General features: G+C 45.6%; 1 protein-coding gene across 3 annotated transcripts; it reads right to left on the bottom strand.

The window, feature by feature from the left end:
• Positions 1–5,536: 5,536 nt before the first annotated feature.
• On the bottom strand, positions 5,537–25,256 carry MCM10 (minichromosome maintenance 10 replication initiation factor). Of its 3 annotated transcripts, none has more exons than XM_054813529.1 (20): positions 25,220–25,256; positions 23,928–23,980; positions 22,788–23,111; positions 21,892–21,996; positions 21,161–21,292; positions 20,463–20,637; positions 19,485–19,650; positions 18,589–18,756; positions 17,060–17,176; positions 15,403–15,602; positions 14,303–14,403; positions 13,175–13,276; positions 12,945–13,062; positions 11,765–11,993; positions 10,082–10,241; positions 9,283–9,401; positions 8,546–8,659; positions 7,869–8,014; positions 7,609–7,655; positions 5,537–7,225 (listed from the first exon to the last, which is right to left on the bottom strand). In XM_054813529.1, exons 2-20 carry the CDS (start codon positions 23,932–23,934, stop codon positions 7,155–7,157), a joined length of 2,601 nt encoding a protein of 866 aa, XP_054669504.1. In that variant the 5' UTR covers positions 23,935–23,980; positions 25,220–25,256; the 3' UTR covers positions 5,537–7,154. The 3 variants fall into 3 exon arrangements, with proteins under 3 accessions (XP_054669504.1, XP_054669503.1, XP_054669505.1); XM_054813528.1 differs by having other exon boundaries at positions 5,537–7,228; positions 7,613–7,655; XM_054813530.1 differs by having other exon boundaries at positions 5,537–7,228; positions 7,613–7,655; positions 10,100–10,241.
• Positions 25,257–26,876: the final 1,620 nt, after the last annotated feature.

Below are 26,876 nucleotides of genomic sequence, written 5' to 3'. Positions count from 1 at the left end.
AGTGCAGTTATGACTCTTTTGGCTAACATCAAAGCCAATCTCCTTGTTGTGAGCTAAGGCCATTTTTTTCATCTTTTAAATCCTAGCAGATATTTCATGACTGTTTATTACAGCTTTTGCTCATAGACATGGCAATGCCAAAAATAATTTTGGAGACAACTTTGGGAAACCACCCCAAATCACCTCCTTACTGCATGACCATCCTAGTCCCTGCCCATGTTCTGCCTTTCACATCATTATAGTGAAGTTTTCAAAAATCAGGATATCAGTGCAACAGTAGCTGAATTATGCTGTGTCAGTGATTGAAAGTTGACTGTCCTAAGGAATTATTATGCGAAATACAAAACAAGCTGCATCTGAAGGCCTAAGGACAGCTTGTTGTGTAAGGAAAAACAACACACATGTTTATGGAAAGGTTTCGCTTATTGTTAATTTTTGTTGAGCAACAGGTATGCAGCAAGGTTTCGTGCAATTGATTTACCCACACACATGGAGTGGATAGACAGCTTGTCTGTGGGGTGTGAGGCAACCTGCACTGAACCAGAAGGTTGCAAGCCTATCATCTCCTTGCAACCATCAGGTCACTCGCATCATAGAATCACAGACTGGTTTGGGTTGGAAGGGACCTCAAAGCCCATCTAGTTCCAACCCCCCTGCCATGGGCAGGGACACCCTCCACTAGACCAGGTTGCCCAAAGCCCCATCCAACCTGGCCTTGAACACTTCCAGGGATGGGGCAGCCACAGCTTCTCTGGGCAACCTGTGCCAGTGCCTCACCACCCTCACAGGGAAGATTTTCTTCCTAATATCTAATCTAAATCTCCACTCCTTCAGCTTAAGGCCATCCTCACTTGTCCTATCACTCCATGCCCTTGTAAACAGTCCCTCTCCAGCTTTCCTGTAGCCCCTTTAGACACTGGAAGGTGCTCTAAGGTCTCCCTGGAGCCTTCTCTTCTCCAGGCTGAACAACCCCAACTCTCTCAGCCTGTCTTCATAGGAGAGGTGCTCCAGCACGCTGATCATCTTTGTGGCCCTAATCATCAGGCGAGTTACATGGTTTCAGGGCTGTAGGTGATGTTACACATATCCATCATTGGTGGCCTGGTCTTCCCCAGGTCGCTTTGCCCCATTGTGCTGTGTGAGAGTGAGCAGGAGAACTCAGGACCTGAGCATCAGGAACGTGGTACAGACAGACCTGGCCCTGATTTTATCATTGCGGCATCCTTCCATTGGGTGTTTGTTCTCCCGACCGTAAGGCAAAGCTGCCAAGTGAGGGGAACATAGACTAAGGAAGACTTTGTGGGCAGATGGTATTTTCTCCTCCCGGGCAGTGGGTGGATCTCCTCTCTGCGCTCATGCCCAGCTCCCCTTCTGCTGGGGCACAGGGTGATGCTCTCCACAGGACATGTGCCTTCCCTCAGCATCCTCTGGCCCTGAAACGCAGGGAAAACCCTCACTCTTCAGGGGTGTTGTCAGTGGCTTGAGCTGGAGACATGTCCTAAATGTCCTGATTTGCACAACAGCTAAAATGTTGTTTTCAGACCACCTTTCCCCTGATGCATGCAGCCTTTCCCTCTTTCCTCTTGCTCTCCATCTTTATCTTCTTCTTTACGATGTACCTTTATCTTTCTTCTTCCTTTCTTTCTTCCTTCATTCTTTCTTTCTCCCTTTCTCTCATTCTCCTTTTTTGTATCTTTTTCTCTCATTCCTTTGCTCTCTAAGCATCATCTTTTTTTTTTTTTTTAATAAAAAAAGAAATTGTTTCCATTACATATTTTGCCTCCCCTATTGTTTCAAGACTCCCTAAATTTCTGCATCTCCGGAACACCAAAGCTGCATTTCCCCTGGGAGTGACAGACACCCAGATGCCCGCAGCGACACGTGCACTTAAAGCCCAAGCCCCAGTTCTCCACCCACGCAGGGTCATGGCCGTTCCCGTTGCAGCAGGCGCCCTCCTGCCCCAGCTCACCCCATATCTGCAGCCGCAGAGATCTGTTGTCCCCTTCCACCTGCAAGACCACTGCTGAACCCAAGGGCTAGTGGAGGGCGACCAGACCAGCGCACAGCACCATCCTCATTCCTCCGACGCTTCCCACAGAGCAGGTTGGGCTGGAGGGCAGAAGTTTTGCCAGGTCCGTGTATGTCCACAGGCCTTGGATGCATTTTTGGCCTTGATGATTACTAATTCACAAGTGGTCCTAAGTGTATTGACCCCATTGACCCCTCGTGTGATTTTGATTACGTGTTTGGGAGTGGCTGGGGTATGGCCTTTGTTTTCTTAAAGATTCAGTTCCAGAAATTCTCTGGGTCACACAAAGATTTCAAGAATTAGAGAAAAATGGGAAGCAGAGGTCTGTCTTCTTCTCATCCCCAGTGTTTCTAAATACTGAAGTTTGAAAAAAATAGGACCCTCTTCAAAAAAAAAAAAAAGGTGAAAAAATGGGATCCTAGTCCTTACAATTCTTTAAGATGGTTTCATTAATGTGATAAGGTCCACTCATAATTGTCAGCACTTGACAAAGCTGCTTTATTAACAAAAAGCATACACCCTCTCAGACTTAGGCTTGTGGTTTGGCTTGAGTTTTCTAGATGTTCAGCTTCGGTCTTCAGCAATTGTCTCTATTGCTGTGTGAAAAAGGATTTTTCTCAAAGAGTTATTCCATTCCTAATCTCAAAACTAAGGGAAAAAATTCAGCCCATCCTTTCCAAGAAATCTCCCTTCCAGGCTAAGGCCTTGCATGGGAATTTCATCCCCAAAAAGGACTTCTCAAAAGCAGCAACAGCAAAAAAAAAAAAAAAAAAAAAAAAAAAGAGCAGAGAAAGCATTTATTGCCTCTATTTCCAAGCAACTTCTTGGCTAAAAGACCCCACGGTCATCTGCAGCCTTCTCTTAGGAGCGGAACAGCAGTTTCAGGGATGAAAGAGCACTGAGATTTTTGGGAGGGATTTACATAACTCACCAAATCTTACCAGGGTGTTCAAGTACTTTATCGCCAGGATCGCCACGGGCCTGAATGAAGCCAGACCGACAGCACTAGGCGGGTTTAACGCACAGGGCATACAAGTCTTGGCATACGCTAGCAAGTAGCTGAGGCCTTAATTGCCTTTCTAAATTAAGACCCCCTGTAACTACTTTCTGTGGTGTACAGGATGGGCTCAGATACAGGAGCACCAGGTGATTCGCCCATGATACGCTCCTGTCCAGCCCCTGATGTCCTCTAAGCCACCCTATTTACTCCAGCTCTGCAAGGGAAGGAAGAACCTGCTCATTTTTTGCTCATTCACGTTCAGCAGCACACGTCCTCCCCTAAAAGCAGCACAGCCAACACGTGCAGAGTTATCTGGGGTTACAACACAGGTGCTTGCCTGGTCAGTCCTCCCCATCAGGACAGCGGCTGGCACCAAGGTCACTTATTTTCATGTTTGCACATGTATCCCGTCCCCTGTGCCTTTCCCAGCCCCAATCTGCGCCTGGATAACCAGCCTGGACATGTCTATTCTCCAGCCCTTAGCTGCTGTGGGGAGAAAGAAGGAGCAATTACCTTTTCCTCTGCAAAATATCCCCTTCTCCTTGCTCTGATTGCTCCCCTGCTTGCTGTCTGTGCAAGTGGTGTGGGTACCCCGAAACCAGAGCTGCTCCTCTCTTGGCTCTAAGTCTACGAAGTCAACAGAAAAATATGATATAAGCAGCTGTGTTGGAGAAGAAGATGTGTGATACATTGATACAGCAGCAAGGCCGGCTGCCTGTGCTGAGAGCTGACAGGCAGCCAACGAAAGGCATGAGCAGACACCAGAGCAGGTAGGAAAGTCTGGCAGAAATCTAATAGAAAAGTGCCAACTTAATAGTGAAAATAGTTGTCCTGGAGAAGACACATCCCCAGAGACACTAGGGATTTCCCTTCCCTCTGCATTTGCCAGTCATTCTAAAAGCCAGGCTTGAGTTTTTGTCTAAGGGACCATGGACAAAGGTTATTTTGCCATTTTGGAGTCACTGTTAGTAATAGAAGTAACACAAACAACAAAACAGTGATCGCCCAGGCTGTTTTTTCAGCCAGCAGTGGAGGACCCCAGCTGCACCTTGAGGCTCTCCTGCGTTTTCAGGGCAAAATGAAACAGGATCTGCAACATGGCTTTGCATGGGAAATGAGAATAAAATAACAGGGGAAAAGTTTTGCCTGCACTCTTCTCCCTCACATACTTAACTTTGGGAAAGAAAAGCCAGGCAGCAAGGGGGTGAGAAAAATAAAAAGATGTGAAATGGCTGGGTGAGTCCAGCTTGCCGGGGAGCTGCACGTGATGGCCCAAGAGACCATTGCACAGGCTCTGTCATGAAAAACTGATGGGCAAAAAGGAAGGTCCTTTAGCAGTGTATTTATTGTGAAAGGGTATTAAGTTTTCATTAAGCTGATTTTACTCAAGAGTTAATAAGCTTAAACTGGTTAGTGCAGAGGGAGAAAGCACTAAAGGTTTAATTTTTCTTCAAAGTGTTTGTAAAAATCCAAGCAAAGATAATTTGTGGCAGCAGGGCGAGGTGTTCTAAATTAACATTCCAGCAGAGGTTGAGGAGAGGCAACATGCTTAACTTATTTAAAAGCCAAGACTGATTTTATAAGAAGTTATTATGAGAAAAGCTGGAGATCTTCCTGCCCATTTTGACATACACACGAGGCATTTTGTAACTGGAGAAACAACCTGGCAGACAGGTGAAAATTTGGCTGGGGAAAGGGCCGATTTACCAGCTTACTACTCTGCAAATCTTAATAATGGTTCTGAGAATTCAGCATTATTAGTGTGATTTTGCTTAACAATTTAAGGGATAGGGCAGCTTCGGCAACACTGCTGTCGCAATTCACCAGCGATGCCAATGCTGGCAGCAGAGGTTTCCGTAATGTTAATCCAGTTTAACGACTTATACCCACTGGTAGCGTTAGGGCAGACACATCCCTTGATCTGCTGGCTGCTCTTGTTAACATAGCCTGGCACATGGTCGGGCTGCATCGGTGCAAGGTTGGAGGTCTCTGTATCGCGTTCCCAAAATGGGGAGAGTGCCAGTGACAGCATAGATCCAGCTGGGCTGGTGAGGTCATGCCTGAGCTGCCTCTCGTGGGTCTCTGCCTCTGCTCTTGCTCCCACGAGTTGGTGGGCAGCGAGCAGCTGCCCTCCTGCCCGCTTCTGCTGGGCTGGAGCCACCTCTGGCACAAGAGAAGTATCTCCAAAAATAGATCGAGGCACATAAAATCCATTACATCAGTTTCCTCTACTCCTTGTTTATTGCTGGGGTTTAAGTAAAGCAATGGCCCTTGGTTTGTCCGTCCTGTTTTTCATACAAGGGTGAATTGAGAGAATTGCTTTCGTTCCTTGGCTCCCAAGGAGGCACATACCTTTCCTATGTCACAGTCCTGGGGGCATTTGTGAAGATAAAGCATTACCCACCTTTGACACTAGTTTCCGCAGAAATCTCCTTTCCATTGGCAGGAACTGGAAAAAGCCTGAAGCTTTCAACATGCTGGCTGAAGGCTGATACCAATGTGGGATTTTGTGGACTCTAGGTGACAAACTCCTGTTGGTCTGAACAAGAAAACTGCTTGGCAGCCGGAGTTACGGACCACGCACCAATTACTTGTGGTGATTCAGCACCGAGCTCTTGGGCAAATGAAGATGTTCAACAAGTAACTCATCCTCTTCCTCAGAGAAACGATACCATACAAACCCAGGGAGTGTTTTATTGTGCACTGTATTTATTCTGAATGAGGAATCCACAGGAGACATTGCCAAGCAATGTCACAGTTACATGTTTAGTGACACCCCACTCATCAAATGGTATTAACACGAAACTGAAATGAATGTAACGTGCCAAGCCAAGCTGCCCGGCAAAAGCACCAGTAGGAGATGAGGGCTGCAGAATACTGAGGTAAATGTGTCAAGTTGCTTCAAATGAAGTAACTGATTTCTCTTCCAGCCCCTGTGCAAGCAAACAAGAGGTTCCAACAAGGCCACTGGGACATGTGAGACTGTTGGTGGAAGTTTCACCAAATCACTGAGACACCAGTGGGTTTAGGCACTTAAAAATACCCTGTGATCCATCCCACTGGGCATGAGCCATGGGCAGCAGAAGGGTCAGGTCCAGGAAAAGCTGGCCAAACACTGCAGGCAGCCCTATAGAGCTGTGCTTTCAGGAAAATGCCTGTATGAAGACAGCCCTTCTCAGGAGCCACCCCTTGGACACCTTGTCCTGCTTGGTCAGGGACAGCCACTGTCCCCATGCAGCTGTGACAGCAGCCAAGGTGACATGGTAATGACTGGAAAAGATGTCAGGAAAATTTAAAATGCCCGAAAAAGGGTAAAAATCTATTAAACGTAATGACAGCTCTTTAAAACCACTCACAAACTGGTGCCAGATTCATTAAAATCCTTTCAAAGTGGGAGCTGCAGGTTCAGAGCCGTAGAAGGTGCTGTAGTGTGGATGGTGCTGGGAACCAGTACGGGCTGTGTGATAGGGAAAGGGCTTCCCAAAGAGCTGCCGATAATCTGCTGTGTCAACACCGCTGGTTTGCAATGCCAAAGCCACTGGAGGGTTTTTTAACACATAAGCCAAGGAGACAACTCAGGAACTGTTTGACATCTGTCCTTAAAGGTTCAGCCTCTCACATCCCTTTTTGGCCAACAGCTGAAAAATCTCAACAGGCCGGCATTCACGCATCACAGTATTAACTTCACAAGTGCTTATGGAGTCTACAGTCCATCCCAGTTCATGATGATTTGTCACTTAAAATTCTGGTGAAGTCACTCTACACCAGCCATTTCAGATAAATTGTGGGATCCCTAAGGGATTTGGTACAAATCTAGCTATTTCCTCTCTAGCTCTTTCTTTTCTAGGTTAAATCTTGTAAACAAGTTATTAGTAAGAAAGAACAGGCATGAATGTGCATTTCACATGCAGCCTTATTCAGTCAATTTTGAAGAGATCAAAGCTGAATATCCATGCAGTGGCCTAGTGGAGACTTTGCAGACGTCCTTCTCATCAGGAGTTGACTCCCCTGCTCGTTCATCCCTAAAACCAGAATCCTCTTGGCATCCCAGTAAAGAAATGTGTCTTTTAGACATAGAAATCCATCCTTATGTTGTGAAAAATATCAACTCCAGGTCACTTAAGACTATTGAGAAATTTTGGTTGTTCCTCCCCTCTTGGTAAAAGTGTTTCTCCACCAATCTTCGGACCTTTTTTCTCCTAGAAACACGAACCACGGAGAAAAGACGTTAAATATGTGGCAAGATGTCTCCCAAATATTTCTTTGACAGAAGTTGTAGTAGGGCTAAATTATCTGATTAAATATTGACAGACACTCTAGGAACCTCAACATTCTGAATTCTTACAACTTTGGTCAAAACCAAATTCCCCAAGGTTAAATAAAACAAAGCTTCCAGAACAGAAAGCAAGAAGAGAAAGTCCACTGAAACACAGCCTGCAGGTATCTGTATGTACCTGACAAAATGCAGAGCTGCTTGGTTTTCCTGGGAGCTCGTAAGGGCACGGAAGCAAAGCATGGGACAAAAGTACCAAGAGAAGCAGCCAGAGTGCTGAGGTGCTCAGAAACTGCTGGCTCCCACTTACCTTTAGCATCCCGTCTCGCTCCCACTTGAAGAGGCCACAGGTACTGAAAGATGAAGATGGCAAGTGAGGACCACTGCAGTGTGTGTTTGCTGCACAGTATGAGGGGATCCCAAACTAGCCCCACACCTTTCCCACACTGCTTCGCATGAGGACTAATGTTCGCATTTTAGGACACGGTTATGTGACTCACAACACTTTACTTGTGAACAGACAGTAGAAAAGCCCCGGTCACTATTTCACGAGGCTCATTTCTTACCTGCAGGGTTTTTTAGGGAGCCTGTCAAGGGTAATAGCTCGGTTGCCACAAGGACATTTGAAAAATCGCTTGATGGCATCATGCCAGTGGTAGTCATGGTTGTCCTGCACACACGTCTCCAGAGGCTTGAAATAGGTGTAATTACACTGTCAGGGAGGAGAAAGAGAGCTGTGAGCGCTTCACCAGCACGTGAGACCTGTTCTGTGGGTTGGTGACAGCTGAACATCCAGAGGAAAGCATCTCAGTCTTCTCCCATCCTGAGGAACTCAGCAGTCTGAGATCATCACCCCAGGCTTTGTCACTGCTCCTTCTAATGCCATCCTCCCCCCTTTGTCACCACCCTGTGGCCCAGCTCCCGGCACCTCACGGGGCACACACTGGCCCTCTGTGCAGCCCCAAAACAGAAAGGAAAGGCAGTGAGAGGGAAAGTCTGGCAGGGGCTGAAACTGGGAATGGGAGAGAACTCCTCCCTTCCTCTCAGCACATTTAGGAGACTAACAAAGCTCCACTCCTCTGCCTGATGGTAAAGTCCCTGCAAATGCAGACAGAGGAATCCCACCCAGTGTTATGTTTTCAAGGCACTTTGCTTATTTTGTCATCCAAAAATGAGGTCCAGCCTCATTTTGTACAATCCATACCCCGCTCCCCTGTTGTCACCCTGGCTCCCCTTCACTCACCGTTTTACACGTCACAACTCGACATTTCACTTCTTTAATGCTCCTCATCTTCTCTTCCATTTCTTCCTTTTTCACCAGGGGCTGAAAGTATTGCTCCTGCAGTTCAGCCTCAGCCTGTGGGGGCACACAAAAAGGGTGTGTGGGAGACAAAGATGGGAGATGCCATTCCATAAATGGCCTTAGGGCAAATCACTACCAGGCCTGCTTGAAGCAGACTGCAGTCTGGGAGCTACAGAAACACCACAAATCTCTTGCCACTAGAAGCGCTGCATGCCTGGGAACATGCTCAGCAAAACCACCGATGGGAGAAATCCAACCTCTTAGCTCTTCAGGGCAACTGCTGGCATTTCACAGGCTCCACAACTTATATGAGTCCCAGATGAAGGTGGCAGCTGTCTTTATGTGGCCAAGATGTCAAGAAATGAGGGACAAAATAGGTACGTGGCTAGTTTGGTTTTAAGGTAGATGGATTTCTTTGATCATCCACTAACTAGGAAACTTCATCGATTCTTTCGAACACAGCAAAAAAAGACGATGGCAACTTGACCTTACTGTGGCTATGGCAATAGTGCTGACTTGCAGACACTGTGCCCTGTGTGCTCGGAGATCCCTGACCCTACCCATCAGGATGATTTGGAGCCTATGACTTGTTTGGATGCCTGCTTCTTGCTGAAATCATTATGTCCAGACAGCTCCCTAGTTCTGAGCCCTCAGTCATGCCTGGATTGAGGCCATACCTCTTTCAGGACATCTGTGTGCTTGGACTTGGCATTCAGGATTTTCTGGAACTCTTCTGACTCCAGATAGGCCAGCTGCTCACGCCGTTTCTTTTGGGCAGGCTCCAGTTCATCCATATCTAGGGAGACAAAAAGGCTTAGTCCTACAGAGACCAAGTGCAAAACATGGTTGTGATCTCTAAACATGATCACTGCAAGAGATTTTGGAAGTCTCAGTTCTCTCAGGCAGATGTTCAGGTCAAACAGCAACCTTTCATAGTTCAGGACAACATGAAGCCAAGTTCAAATATGGCTTCAGAAAAAAAACCAACCCTAATTTTTTTAAATAACATTGTTTCTTCTCTCAAAATCCTGTACTAGGAATTTTCACATCACTCCTAGGGGAGAGACCACTGTTGCCTCCCTGACTAATGGAGAAGCTTTAAAGGGAATTAAGCAATTAATCCAAGATCACACAGTGAATCACCAGCAGGCATACTCAAGTTCCCACAGAAAATTCAGATACCTTCACAGGTGGGACTATTTCTTGGTTTCCCCTGGTTAAGTCAGCCATGCATTGCAGATGCTCATGAGCTGGAGGAAAGGGAACAGAAATGAGGACAGGGAGCTATCAGAGATTATAACTCTCACTCTCTCCACAGGGTTAGAGATGTTTAGCCTTTGCAACAAACCCTTTAAGTTCTAAACAGACCTAACTAGGCCTCTCTGGCAGAGCAATTAAGTCCTTAACCCAGCAACTAGTGCTCTGTTCAGTAGGACATAACCTTTTTTCCCTATTCTAGAAGCTAAAATTACATACCATTGTCTGCTTCTGTACCTTGTGGCTGAGCAACATTTTTCTCAACTCTTTCAACAATTTCTAGGACATCATCAACATCAGCTCTTTTCCTCTTGGTACTATTTGGGTCAGTTTTAGCAAGAACCTGGCCTTTTGCTCGTAGTCGGTGTATCGCAGCCAGCTAGAAAACAGGAAAGAGCAGTGAATAGGTTGGTGATCACTCTAGCTCCCATGTTCCTACTTCCAGAAGTAGCAGAGGAAGTCCGTCAAACAGAGGAGACAAGATCCACTGGCCTGAGCACAGAGCTGGCCAAAGAGGGACCCAAGAAAATTCCCAGCTCTCCTGTACATCTAATTCACCACATCACCCAACCCCTCTTGACTTCCCAGTCCATAAAATCACTCCTCCAGGGGTGTTACCAGGCTTGATATCTCTGCAGCTGTGCTTTAACTGTTTCACAGATCAGTAAGTTTTCCAAAGGAATCAAATCACTTGAGATTTCCACATAAATTGGTAATAGTTGGGCATTAACAGAAAATTGCATGCAACTATTCCTTTCCATACTCCCAAAACGTTAAGACTCCTCCTTCCTTGCTGGAAGAGAAAAGTTTCTTTGACAAACATGTGAACAGATTTGTGCAAAGGAAGGATGCAGTCTGTTCTGAATAGACACCAAACTTGTCCAAACTATGGCACAACATAGCTAAACCCATTTAGTTCCCTGTTGCTTACCAGCAATGCCAAAGAACAAACATGCACAGTTTTAGCACTCCAGGGATTTTCAGCACAAATCCTCTGCCCCTTCCCAGCACTTAAGGGTTTTCATGCTTGTAAAACAATCAAAATAGTGACAGGCCTTGCTGTCCTTTCTTCTGTAAAAATCACTTCAGCACCTCCTATCCCGGTCCAGGACCCATCCAGAACCTGATGCTTTAAGGTGTCCCAAACCCCCAAAACACGGGAGCAAAAGAGCAGCCGCTGGTGGCCAGAGAAGCTCTGTCCCACCTGCACGAAGAACAGAGTACAAGGACAGCACACAGCTGCTCCAAACTGCTCTCCAAAGGTAATTTGCCCAAGGGGTGGCTATGTCAGGTCATGAAGAATGGAGTCAGTTCTACTCAGAGAAGCTCCTAGTGTGCATAAATAAGTGTTTCTTCAGCAAAACACTTAGCATCAGGCTCAGGACTTAAATGAGATGCCTTATCTCACCATCTCCTTTTCCCCCGTCCCATCCCAAGAGGCGTCTGTCCCCTCTCCATGCTTACTTGGCATTTGCTGAAATTGCCAGTTGTGTCAGTGGCTTCAGTGATGTTTGTCTTCAGAGATAAAGAGTGAGCTCATGAGCATCACATGAGACATATCATAACAACTCACTCCTGACCAGTTGAGGTGGATTTTGATTTAGCAAGAAACACCAGCTCCTGTGGCCAAATCTCACAGACACAGCCCCCTCTTTAGCAGCTGTTCCACTGCTCTGGAGGTTGACTACAGGCAAGATGGTAGAATGGACCTTGGTACTAACAGCTGTCAGGAGCTGCAGGTTTCTTGTGTAATACAGCCCAGTCTGATCCCACAGATCAGAAACTTCACCAATATCAGCACTGAGCTGTCCTATATCTGGTCAAAGACTCCTCTACTACCACAAACCAAACTTCTCTTAACCTCCCCTTCTTATTACTTAAAAGATTTCAAAGAGCTGTTACCTTTTTGGCTTCTGCCAAGCTGTCTAGCTTTGGTGTTGGAGGTGGAGATCCATCAAAGAAGAGGATATCTTCTCCTTCCGAGAAGCCTGTGCCTAGCCTGGGCCTTTGAGGAGTTGACATTTTTGGAGCTTTGGGAAACTCTGCCCCAGGCACTAGGGAACGGAGCGAGGACTGTCTGGAGGAGGACGGGAGAGCAGGACTGCCAGCTTTACTTGTGTTCTGGAGAAACCTTGTAAGACAAGAATAATCCATTGAAATAGGGACACAAGTCAAAGAGACAGAAAGGTTTGAGAAACAGGAATAGAAGGGCTGCAGACTGATTTTTCACTAATTGGCCTTTTATTGCTAGAAAAACATGCAGCAATTTAGGCATTCAGGAAGAGTAAAACAAGACCAGTAAGGAACTCACTGGGTTGCTGAAATCAAGAGCGACTTGAAGAAGTCACCAGAAGGAGTGAACAACCAATTGCTTTCAAAACTAAAATCAGAGAGAAGCACCAAACAAAGCTGGCAAGTGGGAACTGAAAGCACTTGGAAAAATGGGCTTCTTTGCAGAACAAGTGGTTAAGCAGGGGGACTCCTTGTCACAGGAGTCACATCAATGTTTAGGTTTACACAGGTCATACTGGAGGTTGGACAGGTTCATGGGAACGAAAAAAAAAGAATCCCTTCAGAGATATTGTAACACACATCACCTTTAGCTTGGCAAGTCCCTGAAATACACACTGCTGTAGGCTGGAAGAGTATTTGGAGGATATATCATCATGATTATGCCTAGTCTTATTCTTCTCCTTCAGGTTCTGTTTTGGCTCCTGTTGAGCCTTTTGAAGCTACTTGGCTACACTAATCCCAGTCTCAGCCAAGGTGGCCTGTATAGGTTCTTCTTAGGTTTGTTAACAAGATATGCACAAAACACTTGGCCAGTCTTAAGATTCAGAAGACCCCTGCAAGCCAACAATGAACAGAACCAGGAGCCCTGACTTCAGTTTCCTACTCTAATCAGCCTCTTCCCATCATGCCTTCCAGTTGCTGGGCACCGTGCTGGATCATTTGGTTCTCCACTGAATACTGGGGTATTTCTATTTAAATGAAGTTTTTTATAAAAACAGCAAAACACCTCCACAGTTATACTTAGGGCCACAATAACGGAACCCTTCCTGTGAAAGTCAGTATGTATTACCGTCTCTGGATCTCTTCAGATCGCTTTTTTCTGGCCTCCAGCAATTTCTGCTTCTGTTGCTTGAGCAGTGCTGAAGCAGACACAGACTGGAAATTGGCCCCTTGCTTCTTTTCAGCATCTGGGGGAAAAAACACCCAAAACAAACCCAAAACAAAAAGCCAGTAATCTTTGCTCAGAAGGAGGCTGAGTGTTTTCAGGAGTAGGTTTTCCTTCAGGCAAAAGGACAATACCTGCTTTGGTCCAGTGTTTGCAGAGGTTTCGTGCTCCAAAGGTTGGCTGTGCCAGCAGTTCCTTGAATTCCTCAGAACACTGCATGGGTCTCTTTGCTGCACCTGGAGCAGAAGAGGCAGAAATACAACAGATGTGGAGCCAGGAAGGGAAGCAGGCCTGGCTTTAGAGATGTAGAGCAGTCCAGGTTGGAAGAAACCCCTGCAGGTCACCTGAGTGAGCACCACTCCCAAAGCAAGGCCAACTTCTATGTTATATTTGGTTGCCCAAGGCCTTGCTCTCACAGAGCACATCACAAAGACACTTCTACCCCTTCAGCAATTTCATCAGTCAGTTAGTTCTCCATCACCCTTGGCTGTCTCTGGTGCTCCCACCATTCCCATTTTCAGAATGCTTGAAAGCCCTGAAACCACATCTTATCCCCACAGAAATAAGAGCAGCTAAAAGCTAGAGGCAGGACATACGCTATGTTGCCTGAAATAGAGGCAACTGAGGGAACTGAAAGATGTGAATAAGACTTTTAAGTGGCATCTAGAGCACATAGTTTGAATAATCTGTCATCTGCTCTCCACCGAGCATAAAGAGGGTGCAATATTAAGTACTTTAAAGAAACAAAATGGAGGCAGAGAAGATGGGTGGCATTCCAAAGGTTATGGAAGGAACATGCTTTGAAAATCACTAAAAACAGGCTGGGTACTCAGGAGGTCCCCTGCATTGCAGACCTGACTGATTTATACTTAGTATTCCTTGGAAGCTTTCAAGATTGACAGAAGTCATTTATTTTACTTAAATAAAATAAATTCTCTGGTTCAAAGTTCTTAAAACTTCCAATTCCTGTTGATCTGGCAAAGATCTTCTGTCACTGTCCAAAGACACAACAGGGGAATTAATTCAGGGGCATTGATGAAAATAAGATGCACAAAGCTACACAGTTGCTTAGTTACATTTGCCTTGCAGCTGCAATCTCAAGAGAGGAATTCTGATCAATTGAGAAAGCAGCCTGCAAACAGCTATCTCTGTAGAAAACCAATTGCCAGATTCATTCAGCAAGTAGCAGGGTCCTGGGACACATCTACACATCAAGCTGGAAATATCTGGAGGGTGAAGAGACTACATGGGTAATTAGGTACCAATTTTCTGCCTGGTTTCCTGGACAATTGCATCAACTCCTCTCACGACCAGATTGGAGAGAGTGGTTTGAATCTTCCTTTTTGGCACTGCAGCTGCTGCACTAGAAAAAGGAAACAAAACCAGAACATCAGAGTTTTTCCACACTTAGAACAAGGACAGGAGCTCGAATGCTAGCCCAGTGCTTCAACAAAATTCCAGCCACCCTTTGAGGGTGCCTCTCTCCTGTCATCTGTCTGTCTTCGGGAAGGACGTGGATCTGACTGCAAATTCTAGTGCAATGTATGGATCTCCCATTTCTCCTGGGGTTGAGACATGTATTTCCTATGCATTGTGAGAAAACTAAACATAGGTAATGGCTAAGCTTTGCTCACAGTTAGTTCCAGGGATGGAGAGGAGGCTGAAATCGCTTCATTGCTGTTGAGTCATACCAGTTATCAGAGGGCAGCGGTAAGGAATGAAAGCTGTGTGAAAGCACAGAGCTTGAACCAGCTGTGACTCAAGTCTTTCCACAGCTGTCTTCAGGTGAATGGATGAAGGGCTTGGCCTCTCCGTGCTTGTTATGAGATGCATACTGAACTACTGACCTTGGTCACTTAATACGCAGGGTTTACTACTGTTTCTTCATTAATACATACGGATACCTTATTATTTCAGGCAACAAAGAGAGGAGGAGGAAATACAGAATACACTGAGTCTGGGATTAAATGCAATGAGCCATAACAAAACACAGTAAGGGAATGGCGCTGAAAAATACTCATCTCAGAGACTTGAATGCTTGGGATCTCATGATAAAGTTCATTTCATCTACTGAAACACAATGCCGCCTGGCTTCACAACACAGTATTAATTTAGAGGTAAAAACACCCCTTACCACATCTTAGCGCTGGTTGTTACAGTTTTTCTATCAAATAGCAGCTCTGTTACCCCATGAGACCAGAAAGATTACATCAAACATGGGGCATTTATTCCTATTCGGTGAATGTAGTTAAGTCAAAGGGATCTCTAACTAAATAGACCCCCTTAGAGAGAGCTTCAGGCTCACTTGTATATGGGAGGGAAATTCTGTTCGAAAGCAAGGGAAATAAGTGTTTTAACTTACACTGAGGCTGCATATGCTGCTGAAGAGACACCACCATAGTAAAACCCATCCTGACACAGCCTCTCCTTCAAACTGGGATTTTTCCGACCAACTTTTTTGGGAATGCGGCCACCAGAGAACGTGGACTGCAGATCTGCCCGCTTCGAGCTGAGCCTCTTGTACTGGGATTGTATGTGATACTGACAATATTCACAGTCATTCTGAAAAGAAATGGGAGAAGCCTGTTGCAGAACACTAGCAATTACAATTTACTTCATTTCTCTCACCCACATACATCCTTCTATAGCTAAATTGAAGTAACATCTCTACTGTAATACTCCAGCATTTGACCAAGTCAGCCAACAAATGCCCACACTCCAGCAATAAAAAGCAAAACTAAAATTGCCCATAGTAATCACTGGAAAAAAACCTGTGCGTCAAGGACTTTCTCCATCCCAGGAATTTTAAGGCTATTCCTTGGCTCAAGTCAACTGATGTCGCAGGTCGTCTTGCCTAGAGTCTGTGCTCTTGACTCTTAACTGTATGCAATTTTCTTACTGGTATGAACACAAAGGAAAACTAACACCGCAGCAAGACATTTCATGTTCTCATTTAAAATTAATTCAGCAGTTTTCAGTGTCAATCTGAGGGAGTTTGGAGCTGAAGCTAGTGAGCCTGCCAGTCAGAGACAGCAGTGTCATAAACGCACTCACTTGGGGATTCTTTTAACTTTTTACAAAAAAAAAAATAATCCCTCCATTCTCATTGATATTCATCTGCCCCAGATTTGTATAACTACAATTACCCCACAATCATTTTTTGTCACTAATTAAACAGACAGCCAATTCCTTCATGAGGTTTTTCTGCCAGACAGCCTCCATTTACGGTTTGTTCCACATGGCACTGGAACATCTCACTGACATTGAGGGCCCTGCACACAGGCACCTCCCAGAGTGGGTCTGTAATCACAGTCTTGCTTTGCTACAAGTACCTTCTGTATTTGTCTTCCTCCCACTCCACACACTTTGAGTTCCTCCCTAGTTCTTCATTCCTTCATTTACTCTCCTCCAAGTGCTACTCTGCTAACAATAACCCTTCCGACTTAGACAAGGTTCCTTTCAGGTATCATAACATCACCATAACCATGAAGTGACATAGTCCACAAGTCCTTTAAACTAGGACAAGTCAGTACTGCCCCTGAAAGAAGAATCCTAACACCTTTTTCCTGTCATCTCCAGTGCCCCACATTCAGGTATAAATATTCTGGAAGCCTGTGGGCATGCTGGACAAGGGAGTTAAAACCATCTCTGAAAAAAAACAACCATTCCCTAGAAAAACCTCCTATTGTTTTAGCCTGGATGAGCTCTCTAGTGCAGTGCATGGAAGTTTGCAGCAGTTCAAAGGAGAGTGAGAGGGTGTGGAGATGGTGACAGTGATGGGTCAAGACCATCTCTTTTCACTGCAGCACCAGCTTTGCATTTAGGGAACTACCATGCTGCTGCTACAGTGCCATCACGGAAGCAGCTCCTCTGGGTTTCATTGCTCAGTTTCTCCACCCACTTTAATTAGGTACAAGTCAAGATCCAGAAACAAGGCAAAGAGTTGGAGCATCAGTACAAAATCAGCAGTCAGATTTTTACCAACAGCTTAAGGATGTCCTAACTACTGACATACAGACCAGGTTCACAATCTGTGCACAAGGATCACCGTTCTTCTTCCTGGCTTTGCAGGTGCCCATGTCCAGAGCTTCACCCATGAGGAGGATCTTCTGGGGATGGTCAACAGACAAACACACCTAGAAGAAAATCGGAACATGCCTTCAGGACTGGATCGGCTTCTCTCTAGACGTCACTGGCTTGGTTCTGGTCCAGCATGGTACCTCTGGTATTAACAATGCAGTTTTAAAATGCAGGTCTAGTTTACACAAGCCACATGTTCTGTTCAGATTGAGAAAAGGCTCAGTTAAAAAGAAAAAAAAAAAGTGAATTTCTTTCCCATGAAGAGATGAAGGACATTGGATTTCTATGCTCAGAGCCTCGAGAAAACAAGAACCAGCAAAGGCAGATCTAGCTGTGCTATTAACGATAGTCCTGTACAACCGCTTAGCTCCGATGCCACGATGGCAACCACATTCAGCAGGGAATGGGAAGAGGAGATGTACTGGAGCTCTCTGTCCCTCTCCATATGTCTAGGCCCAATCAAAACTGACACCTGTGATACAATAAGAGCGTCATCTTCACACTACCCAAAGATACTGGGACTTGTATCTGTAGGTGAGAAACACTTTGAGAAGTACATTTTAATGCAGTTCTAAATGTGTACATTTAGCTGAGAAGAGTCATTCTTAACAGTTAAATACAGCTCGTACATTAAATCTGCTATGGCTTTCTACTCACCGACAGGACTTTCTACTGCTTGTTCATGTTAATTTAAGCAATTATATAGCTTAATAGACAATTAATGAGATTCCTAATTTTTCCATTTGGAGAATTTAAAATGCAAAACAGTACATCACTAGCTACTAGACTGAAATTACCCTTGACAGAAGTCAGTAAAAACGGTTTCCATTCCAATGCAATTAAAAAGATATTAAAAAAAATTAATTTATTAGCAAAATGAAGCCACCTTAAATGTTTTGATACACAAAGAAAAGTAATTCATCATGTTCTGCATTTATAAGTAATTGATTAAACAAGTGAAGTACTATATATCAATTTACTATACATAATACATCGTTTGTTTAATAAATCAAATATTGCTTCTTCTCAGTCATGATTTTGGAATCAGGAAACATTTTGCAGTTGCATCTCATGCTTAAATTAGAAATGAGAAATGAGCTTCCTCACCTTTTTCAGCTTTTTAGAGACCTCTTGGCTGAAGTAGGCATTGCACTGCAGTAGTTAATAAAATGAAATGAAAATATACTCCCTACATCTGCAGAAGAGCCGACTGCTACTGAGAGCAGATTAAACACTTGAGTAAACTCTGGGTTTAGATGCTTAATAGGTCTTCTTGAAGTTCAGTCTTCCAGAAGGCCAGGAGCAAATACACACCACACAGATATCTGAATGCAATTCAAACTGTTTAGGCAGACTGCTGTAATTTCAGCCTTAGCACGTGTTATAAGGCTAAATCTCAAGTAGATATTGAAAAGTTCAGCTATGGGTTTTTATCTACAGCTGAGGAGCAAGTGAAAAATCCTCTCACCTCATCTGAGCCTTCTTTAGGTTTCATAGGATTAGCATTGAGCAGCCCGATGACTGTGCCTTGGTCCGTCTTCCAGTGCTCTTTGTGGACATCACCGAACAAGAAGAGTGAGACACACTGATTGAGATCCCGTAGGTCGTTCAGCCGCCAAATACTGAAGGTTCTGCCCTGGAACAGACATTTGCTTTCCTTTCAGCTCTCAGCAAGGCGACACTGACTGCATCCCCTCTAGCTGTTGCTTTTAAAGAGCTATTCTGATTTTTTCCCCCAGGTTTTCCTCATTTAGAAAAGCACAAGTTGGAACCTCAGTAGAGGTTAGACACAATATCTCCAGCCATGACACACAGCTAGTTCTGGGATTCTTAAAGGCCAAAATAGCACAATAATACTGCTACCACCAATCTTACTGATATTAAAGCTGGACAGCTTTCTTGCTTGCAAACAAAACCAAGGCATATCCAGATCTCCGTTTCATCAGTGACTTTCTATAGACATGTACGCCATATAGGACAGAGTGACCCCTAGGGAAGTGATGGAAGCAGGACGTCGTGGCACATTTAAAACAAGAGGGCTGACTAGAAAGACTGAGAGTCACAGTTCTTTCTTCCACACTGGCATTTAACACATAACAGTGGATGAACAGATTTAGACACATTTGTGCCATGGCTACATTGCTTACATTACTGTCTGGGTCAGTTGCACCAGATAAGCAAAGGACTTACCCTGAGGACTAAAAGCCACATTTCTGCATGAAACGAGACGAGCCAAGATCTTTAAAATAGGTTTTTATTAACTACATGGAGTTGGCTGATTAATTTGAAGACCTAACTAGTTTCTCAGGAAAGAGGACTAGCATTTCACCTGGACTGAGCAAGGGATACAACAAAGTTACTCACGTTATTTGCGCTCTGAGGAGTGACCTTCTTCACTATGACTCCAAATGTTACCCAGTCTACTTCCTCCAGATTTTCTGCAGCAAGTTTGCTCTTCAGCTGGGACAGTCGGATGAGCTTCCGGTTAGCCATTTTCCTGTCCATTTCAGCCGATGAAACCCGGGGTTTTCTAGATCAAGCGAAAACATGTAAAAGAGAACACATCCATTGGCATTAATGGACAGAGACAACCAAAACCATCCAGCATTCTTCTGGGGAGACTACATCCCACTGCAAAATGCCTCTGTGCCTTATTTCACCCTGAGTTCACTTGAAACGAAACCCCTCAGGACACTGTACAAATATCAAAATGCTACTTGATCATGCTGTTTTTTGTCCAAATAGCTGAACTGCAACTTAGCCCCGAGCCTGTATTAACTCTGCTCATTTCAGGAAGGACCAAGTATCATGACTGTCTGAGCAAGGTTTGGAAATCCAGCATGGTTCCTGGTGAGGAAAGACACCGTGAGTATTCAGAGACCTCTTGTGGCCACATCGAGTATGGGGATCGCAAGTGGCTCCTGGGGTTTCTCCATGTGGAGTAAAATCTGCTCAACTAGAGCACAGTCAGGCTTTACACATGTCCACTGCTTGCCTCCTCCACAACCGAGGAAATCCCAGAGAAGGCAGCGTGAATAAAATGACAGCTGTTTTTGTTAGAAGAGCAAAGGTGAAAACAGAAATAGAAACACGGTACTAAGCCAAAAGTCAATGTTACCTATTCGCTGATCAAGCAGCCAATGCTGTGGCTTTGTATTACATACCCTAATGACAATTGACTAATCTGACATGGTTAAACGATGTCTATACAGCAAATCAGAAATCTGGCCCTCCATGCACCACTTCTGTGACTAGTGTCACAGTACATTGGACTGATTGCATTTTCTCTCCCACTACTGGAGGGTAATGTCCCCAGACAGAGCTCAGTGCTGGGCTGCTGACCTTAATCTCAGTCCCGAGAAGGTTTCCACAGACACTGACGGAGTTGTTGCACTGGAGCACGTAGACATGTGAGGAGTCTTCTCTCTGGTCACCTTACTGGGTGTGTTCCCTGCGGCAGACTTGAGAGGCTGGAATGCCAGACTGAGGACTTGCCGTGGAGGAGGAGTCTTGTTCTCTTTAGAAGGAAAAAAAGCAAGAAAAAAAATATCTTGATAATGAAAGAAAAAATCTAAATAAAAATAACACTAACTTACACCTGACCAGAGACAGGAGTCTAATATAAGACACTTAAGAAAAAGGTGCATAACTGTCTTATTTGTACTGAACTGGTCTCTCAGTCAGCTACCAACTGACAGCTCCAGATCAGTCACATGTAACTCAAGCAATGAGGTCTGCCTGGTGGGGAGCTTCCCAGAGCAGCTCTCATTGTCCAGGCAAGCTAAACTGTAGGGTACACAGATGCAAACTAGACTGCTGTCAGTGTCCAAGTACACCACAGCAGTACAGAGCATAGCACCCGTTGCAAAGAATACAATAATTAACACTGTAATAAGCTCTGTTCTGCTGTGACCAGACCACTACTCGTGCACCGACTAGTGTAAAACTATCCTGGATGTGTCTGCACCTCTGCTGTGAACTAGACAGGCTTTTGACAAAAGCCCAGTGTGTTCCAGTGAAAGGCAGACTGAGAATGGTACCTGCTGATGCTTTTGATTTCTGCATTCCTTGCTTGGCTGGCAGTAAATGATTGTCCAGCTGGGCCGAGAAACATGGTGACTCTTGCAGCTTCTGAACTTTCCTTTCCTTTAAGGGTGGACAGGGAGATTTACCTGGCCAAAGAAACAAAAACCATGAGATCTCAGGATCTGGACTCAAACACTAAGAATTGATCCAAACGAAGTAATTCTCTGAATAACAAGTCCAAATCAGGGTCCCTTGCAGAAACCCTTCAGCTAAGTTGCCAGCATACAAAATGCAACAGCTGGAAAAGCCCCAGTGACTCTTCCCCATGATGAACTAAAACTCCGGGTGTCACTGAAACCACAAAGCTGTGGAAAGTAGGAACATCCCCTTGCTTTTCAATTTTCCCACATAATTTTATTACTACACCCAATGTGCTACAGCAACAAACACACCTGTATTTTCCGGGTGTACCAACATCTGCCAGTAAGAAGGAACACTTCCAGCAGAAGACCCTGGAGCACTTCAGTCATGAAAGCTGCCCCATGTAGAATCAACCCACTACACAGATATCAAAACTGTAGCTCATTGATTTACTCTGTAGCTACAGGAAACAACCTGATATATACACCAGACCACCATTCCTCCTTACTATTCAGTGCCCACTTTAGGATTATCTGGAGTCTTGCCTATAAATTGCATGTTGGTAGGCCAACAAATCATAAACCCATTTAATTAGTCTCATTACCAGGGATTTTCTTCTCAGGGCCTGAACTGGATTGCTGCCCAATAGCAGTCTTTTGCAACTGCTCCTGTAATGTCTTCATCTGTTCTTGCAATTTTCTCAGCTCAGCTAGGAAAGAAAGGAGAAGAAAAAGGATAATAATGAAGACAGCAGGAAGCCATTGCAAACAGGGATTTATGAGATCCCTCGAAGTCTGGCAGTTTTACTGTATCATAGTAACTTAGAAAACAAAGACTAGAGACACAATACAGATTTACTTAATTCTACATAGCTCATAGTGAAGGGGCATTTTTCCCTACAGCCTGGAGCTGACTCTTCTCATATAAATATTTTACTTGACCATGGCATGTTCCTTGCCACATTGAATATATCTTTCCTACCGAACATGACAACTTAAATGGCTGATGATTGCATTCCTTAGCAAAAAGAAATGCTACTGATATAATCAAATATGTGGCTGGACACAGGAAAGCTCAGTGGCCAGCTCTGCTTCTAACACTGACTGGTATGGCAGAACTTCCTGCCAGTAAGTCCTAAGGGGGAAGGAAATGCTGTGCTGGTGAAAGATGCCAGGATGACAGCCCTGAAGACTGAAGTGACATTGTTCTTCATCAGACAAGGCACAGGTACGAAGGCAACCTCCTCTGTCCTGGTCAGCAGAACTAGTTTAGTCTCCCTGGCTTACTTCAGTCCTCTGTCTTTCTTTTGCGAAAATAAGTTTGGTGAGTTTGGCCATTGAGCATTGAAAACTGGATTTAGAAACTTTCGCAGGGACTTTCTGTATTCCCCCTCTGAGCACCATCCTGAAGTGAGAAGCAGCAGGCCCTACCTTCTGCCCATTAGCTCTCTAGAGAGAAGATATACATGACAAATCAGATAAAAGATGCTGAAACAGAAACCTTGCAGTTCTTGGTTGGTTTTCTCTTTTGTCTGACTGGGAGTTGAAGTGGGGACAGTTTCTTCTGCCTCGTCCTCCTCTTCCAGCAGGTCATCCACATCTCCAAACAGCGTAGCCAGGTTCTCCTTCTGCTCATCAATCATGCCGTCCTCAGCATCAACCTCCTCAGTGTAGGATGCATCATCTTCTGCATCGAAGAGCTCATCATATTCATCTGGTTTTCCCCCCTCATCCTCTGGGGCATCTTCCTCCTCAGGAGAATTTCTCTCCTCAGTTGCCTCATTTTCTTCCAAGAGGGAAGCCAACAGATCCAAGTCATCATCAGCTAAGGCAAAAATTAAACTCAGTGTTATTTCTGTCCAGTTAGAGGAATGCTACCATGGAATAAAATATCCATGATACTCTAATCACAAGGTAATGACAACCAAAACTAAATCAGAGCAGCAAGTGGCATTTTTAAAACAATTATTTCAGCTTTGGCTAAAGGAAGATAGAACAGCTTCCTGCTGTCTGGTCGGATGGAAACGTGGTTGCATACACTCTCAGCTTGCAATCTAGGCTGGCTGGCCAGCAGAAACCTTGCAGGCCACTTAGTGCTGGCTTTTCCTCCTATGCAGCTGCTTGTACAATAGCTGCTGTTAGAAAGAAAAGCCCTGAGACCTGTAAAGGTGTAGCCAGGAGTTCTACAGAAACACCCATGTGGCTTTTGCCAATAGGAGCTGAAGAGGAAGATGCAAGGCAGGCAAGAAAGTGTATTCTCATATATGCTTTGCTCAAGGAAGAGAATAGAGCAAAGAAACATGGATCAAAGGTACAAATAATGGAAAAAAGAAAATCAAGTACAGAGAGAGGAATGGGACAAACAGAGCAGAACTGAAACTCAGAACAGAATAAGAAATGTATTTAGCCTTTGTTGCTGAAGAAAACATAAAACCAGCGAAGGGGCAGAGCAGCCTCACAGAAGGTGACAACAATGAAGGTAAGGGGTGAATTCAAAGGCCTCTTCAAGTGAGGTCAGTGCAACATTATTTCCCTTGCTAAAAAGTTTACCAAGCTTTCTGAACACTTGGATCTTATTAACTAACATTTCAGTCAGAAGATAACTTTCCTACTGAAAGTAAAAGAGTACTTTCCCCCTTACCATCCATGATTTCACCAGGATTTCTTCAAGAGCCCCTCACGGAAAAATATTCTCTGTTATGGGGAGAACAACATTGATACTGTTAAAACAGATACGGCTCAACTGGAAATACACGTTGTGTTCAGGCTTATTCGATGATTTGCAAACTAACTGTTTTTGTTTACAACTGCAGATGACAACTATGTTAAATTTAAAATCTCCATGTAAGTTTTCTACGTGTAAAGTCTGACCCATGCTGCACTCACTGCAGCGCAAGGGCATTAGTTTTAGAAAAAAGCCCATAACTGACACAGATTTTAAGAAATGCATACCATATTCTCCTAATAATAACCATTTCCACCTCATCAGTCCTGTGCTATAATCATAATCAGCATTTAACTAAAGCAAATCTCCTGAAATGGATTCAGTCATTTGAAAAAGGAAGAAAGTATCAGGGTTTCACTCAGTCCTTACAACACAGTTCTTATTCTTAAGAACATACAGCCTACATTTCACACAGCTCCTCCATTTTGTGGACACATGCCCATGAAAAATAATCAGCACAAGCAGACATAAATGGCCAAGGGAAGACTAGATAAGAAGGGAGATCCACTGAGAATGGATAACTCACAAACCCAAACTCTTAACTCAATGCTTACAGGTCTTCCTGCTGCAAAGACTTTTATTTCACCCATAAACTCCACTCTGAGTAGTTATCTCTTTTCCCTTGCTCCAGAATATTAATTTTCAGCAAAGAACAAAACAAAACTCGAGCATACACGAGCAGGCGTGGTTGGTGACCACCACGCAGCTCCGGGCTCCCGCGTCCTGCTGGTGACACTGGCCCAGGGACCCACCCTGCAGCCCAGCGGGTCCTGCTGGGGCTTAGCCGGCCCGGCCGCGGCGGGTCACCCCGGGATCTGCCCTGCCTCTCTCCTGACGGCCAGCCCCGGGCTCCCGAGGCCCAAGGAGCTCTGCTGCGCCGTGCCCACCGCCTCCTCCCTTCCCATGGGCCACAGCAGCCGCGGAATCCCTGCCCTCAGTGGATCCCCACCCCTGCCCTCAATGGATCCCCATCCCTGCCCTCAGTGGATCGCGATTCTCCCCCAGCGCTACCCGAGATCCTTCCCCTCACGGCTCCCCTCCCTGCTCGGCCGCCTCCTCCACCCAGGGAACCTCCGATCTCCTCCAGGACATCCCCGTGGATCTCCGACCCCTCACCCCAGCCTCTCCCCGCCGAGGATCGCTTTCTGGGCTCCCAGCCCCCGCACCCCCGGTGCCCACCGGCCCTTCCCTCACACAACCCCACTCACCACCAGCCGCGCGCTGCCCGGCACCCGCCAAAACTCAAACCCGCCCCTCCCCTCTTCTCGCGCATGCGCGGACGCAGCTCCCGGCTGCGTGCGGCGGCAGCGCGCACCCGCGCCATCGTTAGTGCTGGCAGCAGGGGACCCGCCGGCGCCATCTTGATTGCGGGCAAGCTGGGAGGATGCGGATGCCCGCTGGGGTTTGGGCTGAACGACAGGAAGGTGGCGGCGTAGGGATGAGCTGCTGTGCTGAGAGACGTCACGGGTGTGAGGGTGACGACGTCATGCCATTGCTACACGCCTCAGCTGCATGAGGTGTCAGGGCTTGCCCTCCAGGGTAGCCCCATGGTGTGAGTGCCGTGCTGTTGGCTCTGGGTGAGCCCGCTTGGGCCCGCTTGGGCTTGAGCTGCCAGTGTCTGGTCAGAGTAGGTGCCATGGTCATCCGAATTACCTAAATAATCCCAGCAGTAGCGTTAAGCCAGCAAATTAAAACTGAGGTGTTGTCCTGTGCAGTCGACAGGATTTTGTACTGACAACAGTATTTCTTCAGTACAAGCAACTGATTGCAGCCTTCCAGTACCTGAAGGGGCCTACAGGAAAGCTGGAGAGGGACTGTTTATCAGGGAGTGTAGTGACAGGACAAGGGGTGATGGCCTTAAGCTGAAGGAGGGGACATTTAGATTAGATGTTAGAAAGAAATTCTTTACTGTTAGAGTGGTGAGGTACTGGAACAGGTTGCCCAGAGAGGTTGTGGAGGCCCCATCCCTGGAAGTGTTCAAGGCCAGGTTGGATGGGGTTTTGGGCAACCTGGTCTAGTGGAGGGTGTCCCTGCCCATGGCAGGGGCGTTGGAACTAGATGATCTTTAAGGTCCCTTCCAACCCAAACCATTCTATGATTCTGTGAAAAATAATATTTCTGAATATGTACCAGCTCATTGCTCTACTCCCTTTCCCCTTGCATCAGTTATATGCAGAAATTGCCACCAAAACAGAAGGATTTGTGCTCAGATCCCAAGGCTCTTGCACTGAATCCACCCTGCAAGATGATATACAAAGAAGGAGGATGTCTCTGCGATGTAAAGGCCAGCGGTACCAGTACCGGCTGAGGAAAGATAAAGACAGAAATTCTATGGTAGCTGAAGGAGTTAAGAAAAAGTTCCAGCAGATGGCAGGAAAAAGAGAGAGAAATGCTCTGCTGAGCAGTTGAAATGCTCTGCTGAATAGTTGTCAACCCAGCTGACCAGCGCATGTCATGTTAGACTTTCTGGTTTTTGGGATTTTTCCTGAAAACCACATGCCTAGCCCAGGCATGCTGGGCTAACTTATTCTGGATGCATCACCTGCATGATGTTTGTGCAAAGGTGTTTCTGAGGAGCCAGAGCGATGAGTAACGACAGGAGCTGGGGAGGAGCGTGTGGACACAGAGGGCCTGAGGGGGCTCCTCCATGTTGCTGCTCATCCACGATGGAAGCGGGGAAGCACCTTGTGCCACATCTTGGCATAGGTGCAAATCCATGGGCAGGCATCAGGACACTGTGTTTTTCATCTTTTCCTTCCCTCTGGCTGCTAATTGCCAGTGTGACCCAGGCTAATCACAGAGCACCACCAAGCCTCCCAACTCTCCACCGAACTGGAGTAATGATGACTTGCCTGCTCCTGTGAC

This window comes from Grus americana, chromosome 1, assembly GCF_028858705.1.
Source record: "Grus americana isolate bGruAme1 chromosome 1, bGruAme1.mat, whole genome shotgun sequence".
In the NCBI taxonomy this organism is placed as follows: domain Eukaryota; kingdom Metazoa; phylum Chordata; class Aves; order Gruiformes; family Gruidae; genus Grus; species Grus americana.
Note: the sequence above shows the minus strand (reverse complement) of the source record. Positions and strands in the feature narration are given on the sequence as shown.